The sequence below is a fragment of the Callospermophilus lateralis genome, chromosome 18 (assembly GCF_048772815.1).
Source record: "Callospermophilus lateralis isolate mCalLat2 chromosome 18, mCalLat2.hap1, whole genome shotgun sequence".
In the NCBI taxonomy this organism is placed as follows: Eukaryota; Metazoa; Chordata; class Mammalia; order Rodentia; family Sciuridae; genus Callospermophilus; species Callospermophilus lateralis.
The window spans coordinates 44,454,924-44,466,936 of NC_135322.1; the positions used below are offsets into that span (position 1 = coordinate 44,454,924).

General features: G+C 35.8%; 1 protein-coding gene across 2 annotated transcripts in view; it reads right to left on the reverse strand.

The window, feature by feature from the left end:
* Positions 1-12,013, reverse strand: part of Cdh8 (cadherin 8) — a 333,641-nt gene that overhangs the window by 177,517 nt on the left and 144,111 nt on the right. For both annotated transcript variants that reach the window (XM_076838247.2, XM_076838246.2), the window contains exon 3: positions 9,067-9,186. In XM_076838247.2, the coding sequence (XP_076694362.1) occupies positions 9,067-9,186 (120 nt within the window). The remainder of the gene's footprint in view (positions 1-9,066; positions 9,187-12,013) is intronic.

Consider the following 12,013-nt stretch of genomic DNA (forward strand, 5'->3'; position numbering starts at 1 on the left):
CAGTGGTATAGCAATTGCCTAGCATGCATGAGGCCCTGGTTCCATCCCCAGTGCATGAGGGCTCACACACACACACACACACACACACACACACACACACAGTGTCCCATTTTTTAAAATGTATTTTTCCCCCAAGTCTACTTTTAAGCACTATAGAAGGTGATGTTATACTGGAATAGATTTTCTAGGGTGATACTAATATTTAATTATTATAATTTTATATAATTGGTGGATGGACAATAGAATCTGGTAGGGGGGTAGATCTTTTCCTTCTAACTATGAAAGACAACTCCAGAAATACATAGTGAAAAGGGCATAAAATCAATACTACATTTATAAACATTTCCTCTATACCTATTTACCATTTTGTACAGTAACTCCACAAGGGAAAGATTTTTAAATATATGACTTTCTAAAGTTAGTAAAATATGTTGTTTAGAATGCTACCTTGATAGTGCCTCAGAACTAAACTCTAATGTTTCGATTGATAGCTTAGAGAGAGGACAAAGTTAATCCCGTGAGAACTTTATGGGACTGCTTCTTTCCTTGACCCTGTTTGCAAAGAAGGGACTGAGGACCAGCAAGAATCCTTCCCAGCCCTTTCAGTTACTAAATGTTTTAGAACTTTACTGTCCAAGGCCTGGCACACAGTGTCTTCTATTATTCCTATCTCTGTGCAAGGTCACTAATTTGTACTCCAATGAGTGAGGAAAAAAAATTAAAAGAAAAAAAGAACTGAAATTTTTGTTGTTCCATCATGCAAGTATAATGCTTTAAAAAATCAGTTTCATTACAATTAGGCAATTTCTATTCCCATTTTTAAGAGATCCCAGGTGTCAGAGTGTAAAGGTGGCTTCTAAGATAGATAATACCATAGCAACAACATTGTACTTAATGGCATGGAAAGGAAGGTTCCGGTAGTGTTCTGTCACACACAATAGAACTTTACCATACAAAGGAAATACCTGTAAAGAAACCCTCTATGTATATATGTGTATAGATACATACGTACGCAAACACACACACACACACACACACACACACATACACACACACAATTTTAACTGTGCTTCCATATACCAACCACTTCAACTCTGTAAACCTGTGAATGCTAAAATTGCAAACTAAATTCCAAATTTATGGTTTTCATGGTCACATAAAATGGCCTAAGCTGGGTGCAGAGGTGCACCCCTGCAATTCCAGCAATTCAGGAGGCAAAGGCAGGAGGATCACAAAAGTTCAAAGCCAACCTCAGCAACTTAGTGAGGGCCTAAGCAACTTAATGATTATCTGAATCAAAATAAGAAAAAGGTTGGGAATGTGGCTCAGTGGATAAGTGTCCCTGGGCTCAATCCCTAGTACACAAAAATAAAAGACAATAAAATAAAAGTAAAAAAAAAAAAAAAGAAAGAAAGAAAAAAAGGGCCTAGCTTATAATAAAATAATCAGACATAAGACTTTGAATGATAAATTACATATAATCACAAAGTGTACAGAGACTCTAGCATAATGCTTAAATCATATTTTCTAGTTTTTTCTTTGTTTTATTTATATAGCCACAGAGTTCTTAGGCCCTGCCATGACCACTCAAAAAAATGGAGTCTTTTATGCTTGTTCTTAACAAAACAGCAGGTAAATAGGAGTTTGAAAAACCTGTTTATTTTATAAATTATTTATTTAAAAGGCACAAGTAGAAATATTTCTTTTCTGCCATGATATAATCACATAATTTTCTAACCGTAAGGGAAAATTATTTCCAGTATATTTTCATTATTATGCTGAGGATTTCTTTAAAGTCAGAGTTCTGTAGTAAGTGGAAAGATTTTGAAGGATGACGACTGATTGCCCTGATACTGACTTTTGTTTGCAAATAGACCCATCTTGGGCTCCTCTACACCAAACTCTTGAATCCTCCACATTAAATTAATCTAAACTAATTACTCTGACTTTTCAAGAATATTCTACTAATGTTTCCACTCTCTTTTCATGAAATCCAACTCTATTATTTGAATAACAATAAAAATAAACCATCTATTTCATTACCTTACATGTTTTCCTCATAGCACTTTGGGCAATAAACAAGAAAACATCCACTTATAGCATAAATATTTATGATCCTAATTATTTATGATCACTCTAATTCTATGAACTACACAGTTTCAGGTCTATATGTATTTCAAACATCTTTTTGTCCCTGAGAGAGGAGGAAATTAATAAGTAACTATTTGCTTAATTGGAAATAAACATTAATTTTAAATGAGAGCATCAAAATGTTTATAACACCTGTTCTGTTCCTTTCCTTTTTCTTTTTTATTCTAAACCCATTGATTTTTTTTCCCTTACTTTCTTCACAATTGTCTGCATATGCACATGGGAAGTTTAATACAGCTGAGTTTAAAAGTGGAAAGATGTGATCAGAAAGCCCAACTCCAACTTGTACTTACTTTCTAGAAGTTAATCAGCCCAGTGCTTTTATTTCTTTTCATGCAAAGTGAAGATGCAGGATTGTAGCACCTATTTTACATAGTTACTGAGAAAGTTGCAGAAAGAGCACAGAGTAGGTAACGCAACTTGCTTCCCTTGGATGTTCTGAACAGGGCATGTTAGACGGTGGTTAGATGGTTCTTAGAATTTTGTGCCACTCCTATGAATGCAATGTCACTGATGCAAGAAGGACAAGCCACCTTCAGAGGACAGGCTGAGCTTGTGATCTATTTCTATGTAGAACTTCTGGGCATACTCTTCATCCCTGGTTACCATCAACAATGCCATAGTTATTATTTCCAAATAATTAGATGCTGGTATCTGTTAAATAAGGCAAGAGGTATAGCTTCTAGAAAGTATCTGTCTCCTCTCTCCATTCAACTTTGCTTAGTTGGTACCCTTTCATCCCTATATCATGACCCCAAGATCATTTGTGTGATCATATAAAACAACATATAATGTTTTATAATTATATCTCATAATTTTTAATATATGTTCAGTATTTGTCATTCATAGCACTCTTCACCTCTAGTGCCTGAAACATGACTTAGAATATAAACGGTGACCAAATGCCAATTAATGTGAAATATGAAGACATTCCCAACTATCAATATATAGTTCAGCATTGTGGGTCTGCCTGAATTTATCTGAATACTGTTTCTCAAAGAACTGCACTAAGCAAATTCTTTAGCTGGTCTCCTTGGCAGGAGAAATGGTAATCTATGCAATCCTGATTAAAAAGACACCCAGTGTGTTTGCAATTTATCACTTTGACTCAGAAGGTTTAAAAATGACTCAATTCCGTGAAGGCATTCCATGAAGACTCCATGTATTATCTTGATTTTTCTAAAAGAGAGCCATTCATTACATGGATTTTTTTTTTCCCAAGCAGTATTTTTTTTTCCTCGGCTCTTTTATACAGGTTACACTGAGACAAATGTTATTTGTAGCCAATGAAGAAAGATAGTCTGAGTTTCAAAAAAAGGTCAATGAATTAAGTTAGTTTATTTTTAAGCAGGTGATTTTTCATACTCTGGGTTGCCTAGAGCAAAGTTTGGACCATCCTAAAATTTTACCCTGGTTTCCTTTGATAATTAAGCATTTATTATTCACTTGTCTTACATTTTATTTACTTTCCATCTTCAATGACTTAGAATGGACCACAGTAGTTTTCTCACTACTGTCCTCAAATTAGTGCTTTTTAAATAAATGCCACATCTCTCCCTGTCTGTGCCCAAAATGTTACGAGAAAACATATGGTTTTGGGGGTGGCAGGGAGGGAAAGGCATTTTTTAAAAAAAGAATTTTTAGAATTCAAATAAACTATTTTCAGTCTTTGACATGCAATAATAAAAGCTATTCATAAAAAATGACGATTCATTTTACAATTACTACTGCCTCACATCTTCCCCGGCAATACTCTTTCTCCTATGCCTATGTATAAATGCCTGCTTCCAAGTTATATAGTTTCCTTTCCAAACCAGTAACATCCCCTGGCGTGAGCCACATTGCCTGGAAGTCAAATGGGAGTACAAGAGAATGTCAAAAACTTTAGGATGTGAAATCAGTCAGTTTCACTTTGAATCATGCTTCAAACACCTTCAGCAAGAAATGGATCAAGTCAGACTCTGTTCTCTAATCAGTAAAACTGAGATGACATTGCTACCTATTTCCAAATACTGTGTGGAATAAGTTAATACAAATTTTTGATAATGGATACAAACGTGATTAGAACAGTGCCAAGAATATAATAAGTGTTCAATGAATGAGGTGGTTGTTTATTTTCTTGTTTGCATTCTCCAGTTGTTATATTTTTTAATATATATTTTTTAGTTTTAGTTGCACACAATACCTTTATTATCCTTATTTATTTTTATGTGGTGCTGAGGATTGAACCCAGTGCCTCACACATGCTAGGCGAGCGCTCTGCCACTGAACCACAACTCCAGCCCCTGGTTGTTATAATTTGACAGACAATTTTATCTAAAGATGGGGATGGCATTTTACCTCTTCTTTCTGAAACAGGATTCTGTCATTTGCAAATGGAGACAGAAATTCTTCCCTCTGCAAGTTGGTTTAGTACTCTGTCAAAGAGAGAAGACTGTACAAACACAATGATTTTTCTCTTTATTATTTACGTCACTATTACTAGCAGTAGCAGTAGTAGTGTTATCACAATGACCTCTCAAATAGGAAGATACATTAATATCCATTTCTTTCTCATTTATTGGACCCTGAATCTTTCTTCCCACATGACCTAGAAGGAAATCTGAGCCAGAGATTATCATGGTTTCACAGCTCGATTTCGCAACGCAAGAACAGTGTTGTGCTGCCTTGGATACTTAAAGTATAATATTAGATATGAAAATAGCACAAGTGTTCATCCTATATAAATTTCAAACTATAAGCAGTAATACTTGGAGTTAAAATATATTATTTTTATCAGAAAACCAGAAAGAGTATACACCAGAATTTCCCAGAGGGATCCTTTAACACTGTTTCTATGAATTATGAGCAAGATTTTCTCTTTCTAATAATTTGTTCTTACTTTATCCCTCTCTCCTTCCATGGCTTCTTGTCCCTTCCTCACTCTCCCCCATCCTTTGTTTTCTCTCAATTACGTATTCATGTATTTTAGGTGCCAGACAACCTCCTAGGAACAGGAGTAGAAACAAAACCAACAGACAAGCCCCATTCTTGGATCTCCAACTATATATGCTGGTATGGAAACTGACTTAAAAATATAAAGAGTCAATAGACAAGACAATTACTGATTTAGTTAAGCTCAAACAAGAAAATTAAACAGAACAAATGGCAAGTCTCTCTGCGGTCTGAAGCTGATACCTGAAATAAGATCAGAGAGATCGTCACGACCACAGTACATAATTCCATAAAGTGGGAAAGTAATAAGCAAGGAGGAGCAGAATTTGTTTCCAAGTCAGGAGTGCTGCTCATAGCATTCTTCTGAGGAATAAACAAGATAAATAAAGGATTTTTTTTCCTTTTTTGTTTATCGAAAATATTCTAGCCTCAAGGATTTGATGACAGTGGTCTATGAACTACCTTCCTCTCTGAAGATCATGAAGGTGGTGGCATTGCACAGGCTGGGAGGGAGAATTCACTGCCATCCTATTGACCACTCTAGCTACTCTGGCTCCAGGTGAGATGCTTGCTGGAATAGCCAGAATCCTGGAGTAAATGGAATGGAGGAGGATAAGCCCACACAAGTGGTGATATTCACTAGTATGGAGCCAGCATTTTATGATCCAATTATACTGTGTCACTTTCTGAACTTGCGGACTGACCGACCAAGTACAGAGTCAATGTTTCAGGCACTCTTTCAGAACCATGTTGGTCTTATAGAAAGAGTCTCTGCTCATCTGTGAAAGTTTTTTATTTTTTATGGTACTAGAATTTTAAGTCTCTGGTCAAAATTAGTGATCGTTCTTAATAATTTTGAGGCACAGCATATATTTCTTAAAAATAAAAGCACCTACTAAACCCCCTGCTATCGGTTTGTTCACCAAACATCTGTTAATCCTGCATATTATTATTATTTTTTTAATATTACATTCATTTATTTGGTACGGTAAGAAGTCGTTATCTCTTTTCTTTCAATGTGCATGTTGGGTCAGCCAGAGGCCCGCAGCTTGGATTTCAAGAACTTGCCAAGGAGTGCAGTTAGCTGAGGAATTCAAGCCAAGCCCCTTCTCTTGCCAGGCAATGACTGAGCATGGTGGGTGTGATAAAGCCTGGCCCCTTTTCTGCAACGTGGGACTCCTAAGGGTCATCTTTGCTGCAAGGATCCCCATAGGTTTGGCCAAGATGTTGTTTGGTCCACATTACCTTATCCTGCTTCTTCTTCATCTTTCCTTGCTTGTATAGCCGATCTGCATCTGATATGAAGGACTTCTCTACACAGGCTTTTTTTCCTGCCTCCTTTATCTTTCTTAGACACAAATCCCCAATAAGAATAAGCCACTTGTATTGCTAACTCTGTCTCAGCATCTATTTTCCATCGTACTTAAGCGATACACATCTTTTGGTCACCAGAAAGTGTATTAAATTCCATATGTTCACAAAATTAAAAGTCCAAGTGTTCAATGCTCTCTGTCCATTTTTTCTATATTTTTCTAACAGAAAAAAATTAAACAGTATTCTCCATCTGTTTCTGCATGGCTCTAATCCTCTCTCTCTAAACACACATACCAATACACACACACACACACACACACACACACATTCATACCAGTCTCAAAAAAATACAAAGAAAGGAGGAGACTCATAGAACTAAACACTTTCCACTTTCATTTTCACACACTCAAATATAATTATTCAGGCGTTTACACAAACTCTTTACATTTCAACAATATATCTGTCTGTTTCAGCTATAGAATAAAGACTTACTCTTTGCTGATTGTCAACTGCATTGAGACTGCTTTAGTTAAAAACTTCAAGCTCATTCACCCAACATATACAAAGCAACTACTATGTGAATTGTTCAAGTATCATTTCTCTCCATGACATTATATATGATAGTGTCAGAATAAATCTTCTAAAATATAAACCAGATATTTTATGGCTCTCATATTGGAAATTGTAAAGCTAAAATAGTTGTGTGTTTAGATACACATAATGATGAGTAGAAATTTAAATATTAGATGAAACTGACAACATTTAATTAAACAAATGGATACACACACACACACACACACACACACACACACACACATAAAGATATGCATCAATGAAGCCTAAAATTGCCCAAATCTTTTAACTTATAGGGAGGGGGCTTTAATTATCTACATCTCAGTGTAATTTATTCTTAAGATATAAATTATTTAAATGGCATTACCATGCTTCTTTTATTTATGTTGAAAGAAAAATCTGTCTTTCAAAATGGATCATGAGATATTTGCAAGCTGAGACCAGCCTCTATGTTTTTTTTTCTTTCTATGTTTAATTCAGTGCCTGACACATAGTGAATGCTCAAAAGATATCTGCTGGATTAACATCTATATTATACTCAGAACAGTGAACCAAAAGACTCAAGTGAACAACGGCCAAGAATGGAAGAAGAACACTATTCTATTCCACTTAGGTAATTAGCACAGTGCTTTCTTAAGAAGCCCCGTACCATAATTATTGACTATGAAAGGTGAAGTGAAGTTCAAAGAAATCTGACAGTAGCTTTGAAATTAGGGACCTGGAGGCAATTCCTAAGTCTGCTCCTAACTCTGCCACTCTAACTTTGGCCAAGTAATAGGACATATCCAGACTTCCTTTTCCCTTAAGGCTCAGGGCTGACTGCCTGCTCTGCCACTTCTCCAGGGTGATCCAGAGACCCAATGAAATAGAATTTATGACATGCTTCCTTCCTGGCTGAGGATGAATATATAATCATACCTGCAATTAATGCACTTTACAAGAGTGCCTTCCTGCTTCCAAATCTAAGTTCAATTTTAAGCCATGACCTACTTATGAATAAATGTACTTTTTTTGTTTTACTTTTAAATGCATGAGGATTTTACTCCTTGACTTAAGAAAATAAAAAGCACACAGAAACTTTGAATTTTTAATTTAATTAAAAATTGACTTAATAGCAAGTCATGGAAATTTATCTCAATAATGCTAAAAATAAATAAATAATATATGTGCAGGTGTGTATTCACATATGGTATATTAATTTTTTTCTATTTGGAACTTTGCGGACAAAACCACCAGATACAGAAGAAAAACACAAAAAGATGCTGTTTTTAATACTTATTTTTAAAAGAAATTTTAAGAATAATGTTGTTCTTAATAATTTTAAAATGTGATACAACAAAATCCCACAGGATTTAAAATTTATTCTCTTAATATATTATTAAATTAAAACAACTAGAAAAATACCTCTTCGAGTACAAAATCTACTGTTTTTATGACGTTATTTTCCAAAACATTTTTTAAATGAGAGTTGTTGTTTTTACTTTTATTTGCATTTGATTGGTTTTAGAATAATTTAATTCATGGTCTTTAAAAGTTGTACCACCAGACCTCAGAGTATTGGCTGGATTTAATACTGAACAGAAAATATCTTCATAAGAAATCTAAAGGATAGACATGGGTATTCTGTTTTACAAATGAGGACTCTAATGGCAAATGAAATACTATCTAACATGCAATGAATGATTTCCATATACCATATGCAGCATGTTGTATATTTATTGCTTTATCTGATATTCATTCTAACACTAGGAGGTAGGTTCCATGCCCATTTTATACATTTGTGAATTAAAACTTAGGAATTTACTTATCAAGCACAATACAGCCTAGGAATGACCGAATTTATATTTTACTCTCTTATTCCAGCAAGAAAAATCATTATCAGAACATCTTAGAAATAGGTGGTAGTCTGCATAGGCTCTGCCATTTGTTTTCATCAGTATCAAAATGGTTGTAAAGGATACTCTGGATCTCCAAATAGTATGAATACAGGTGATGAAATCCTTAGCCAGAACGTTTCATAATCCAATTCCCAAGAAAAATGTTTCCCTGAAGCACAAAACATGGTAAATAGAATTAAAAATGTAGGCCACAAACCTGTTTCAGGCTCAATGGAGAAATAAGGCTGCCCTTCCAAGATACTATAAACCAGCTTTGCACTGTTTCCATAAACTGGGTCATCAGCATCCGTAGCTGTTACATTAGTGACAGACGTACCTAATAAAAAGGAGAAGAAAAAAAGTAATAATTAGCACTTTAATTCTTCGCCAAGAGCTAAATTTTTCCAAGCATATCATACAGAAATACATGTTGGGAATAAAGAAGAAAGAAATCTCTTAAAAAAAAATGGAGATAAACTGCTGTGTCCTAACTTCAACAACATCCAAGTCTTTTAAAAGCAATGGTACTGCTAGGCTGCAGTACTACATAAAGAGGGCTCTTTCAGTATCTGTATTATTTCAGATTTCTTTGTAGTTTTCATTTTAAAACTACCTATTAGATTCAAGTTGGCTTGGAGAATATGCAAAGGAATCGTATCAAAGGAATTTGAAACATAAGGTTAATAATATAATATAGCCATGTAGCATTTAGGTTTTGCAAAAACACAACTGAAAGTACCTGGAAAAATTGGCTGCTGAAAAATCTGTACAAAAAATATCAAAGGAATATTTTATCCTATCGTATTTAATTCTTCAGACTATAAAATTAGATCAGAACTACCAATTAATCAGCATGCTTAGATAATTAGGCCTATGGATAATAGAATCAAAATCTTTTTCTTTTCCAGATTAATCTTCAACAATTCAACACATGTCTTGCCTGAACTGGAGTGTATATTTTAAGACAAAAACTCTATGCTCAGGAAGCTTACAGTTTGGTGGTGGGAAGGAAAAGAAGGAAACAGATGAATTTAAGGAGAAATCGAGCTGAATGTCATAGTGTCAAGGAAGGAAACCTCACTTGGTCCAGCATAGACAGGGTGGTCAAAGACAGGTTGCTGAGAGAGAATGCATCTAAGTTAAATCATTAAAGGCATGTCAACTTTAACCAGGAGTATGGTAGGGAAGGAGCTCCCAACAATGTGTCAAGCACAGTAAAGGCAAAGTAGCGACTCTGGGCCATTTTGGGAATTTCTGAACCTTGGGGTAACTTGGAGAAGTCTGGATTGATAACAGGAATCATGGCCTATATGCACAGGGCCAAAGCCTTCAGCACTTGTGTTACATACACACAGTAATTACTGAATACATATTTAGTAACTGAACAAAAGTGTGAGTGAATAAGGTATCTGATGATTTAAAGCATGGTAGATGTCACATCAGTTTCTTGGAAAACTGATGCTCAGATTTCTTGCAGAATTTTTACTGGAGGGTGCTCTGCATCTATCTGTGTAGGGACTGGCCAAAAGCACAAGGGTTGTGAGGCAGTGACAATACAGGTCTCAGTGGACTCCATGTTGGTTCTAGAATGGGGCTGCCCATCAAGGAGATAAGACCCAACCTTCATGCTGTAGCACTGAGGAGCCCTGAGGTATGAGCTGCCCCCAGAGCATGCAGAGCTGGCAAGATCCAGGCCGTCATTTTGGAAGAGGGCAACAGTGAAGTGGTTGTAAGGATCTGATCATCATCTAGGGCTGTGAATACTCCAAGCTCCCATGCACCTGGGGGAAGTGTTTTAATCCTGAAGGAGAGGCAGTATGTATATGAGCAGAATACCTCAGTGATATTCGAAAAAGGGTAAGGTCTTGCAATATCTTGCCAATCTAAATCTTTTTGAAATGTTTGAATTGCATTCACTCTTCAAGGTAATGTAACAATAATATTTGTTGAGAATTCATTAATCGTATAAAATCGAAATTTCTACTTGGAATGATGATTTTGAGATTCTACAAAATCTACAGTTAACAACAATAAAAAAAATGCATTGAATACCTCTTGTGCAGCACACTCCACCTTACACTGGGAATGATTTCTATCCACACCACACACGTGTGCACACACATACGAACACACATGTGTTTAAATCAAGACTCATCGATCTTGCTAGTGAACTGAACATATAAAAGTACAATATTTGTTGTTATTTGAAAATTACATTGGTTGTGGAAGAATTGGAGTCAAAACCTTACAGGTGAAAGAAAGATAACAAGGAACAAGTGATAATAGGAACAATCAGTTATCAAAGTTAAGGGTAAAGATTTGAGCTAAGGGATTATTTGAATGTCAGAATGGAGAACACCAGCTTCATCATTATAAAGCAGAGAAGATATTTCAGGTAAAGATCAGTCCTATGTTGGGGGTCACTGCTGCTCTTAGTGCTCCAAGATTTAATTGGAAATCAGAGAATATTAGGAGCACTGCTGGGAGGCACCTGTGATCCTCGCAATTTGGAAGACTGAGGCAGGAGGATTGCAAGTTTGAGGCCGGCTTCAGCAACTTAGTGAGACCCTATCTCAAAATAAAAAATAAAAAGGGATGGGGACATAGCTCAGTCATAAAGTACCTCTTAATTCAATTCCCATTACCATAAATAAATAAATAAGAATAAAAAGTAAGAATTTCTGGCGATATACTCAGTGGTAAAGCACCCCTAGGTATAATCCCCCACCCGCCATTTTTTTTTTAAACTAGGGAATAACTAATTACAATTTTACAGAAGAAGTCTACTTTAAGCAGTGATCAAACATTAACCCAGGGAAATTATGATAACAACAGATATCTGTGCTAATTCCCATGATTTGATCCTTGTACTAATATGTTACACTGAACGTAAAGGGAGAGGTGCCTGGGTTTGAATGCGTTGCATCCAAAATTCAGGAGGTGCCCAATGGGTTAGAATTGAGAGTAGAAGGCCTTTAAGAGGCAATTAGGACATCAGAGTTCTTCACTTACAACTGGGGGAGTTCCCCTCTCTTGCCTGTCCACCTTCTGCATGTGAGGATATAGCATTTCTTCCCTCCAGAGGATGCAGCTAGAAGGTGCTCACCAAATACTGACACCTTGATCTTGAATCACCCATTGTCTCCAACTATGATGAAATAAAT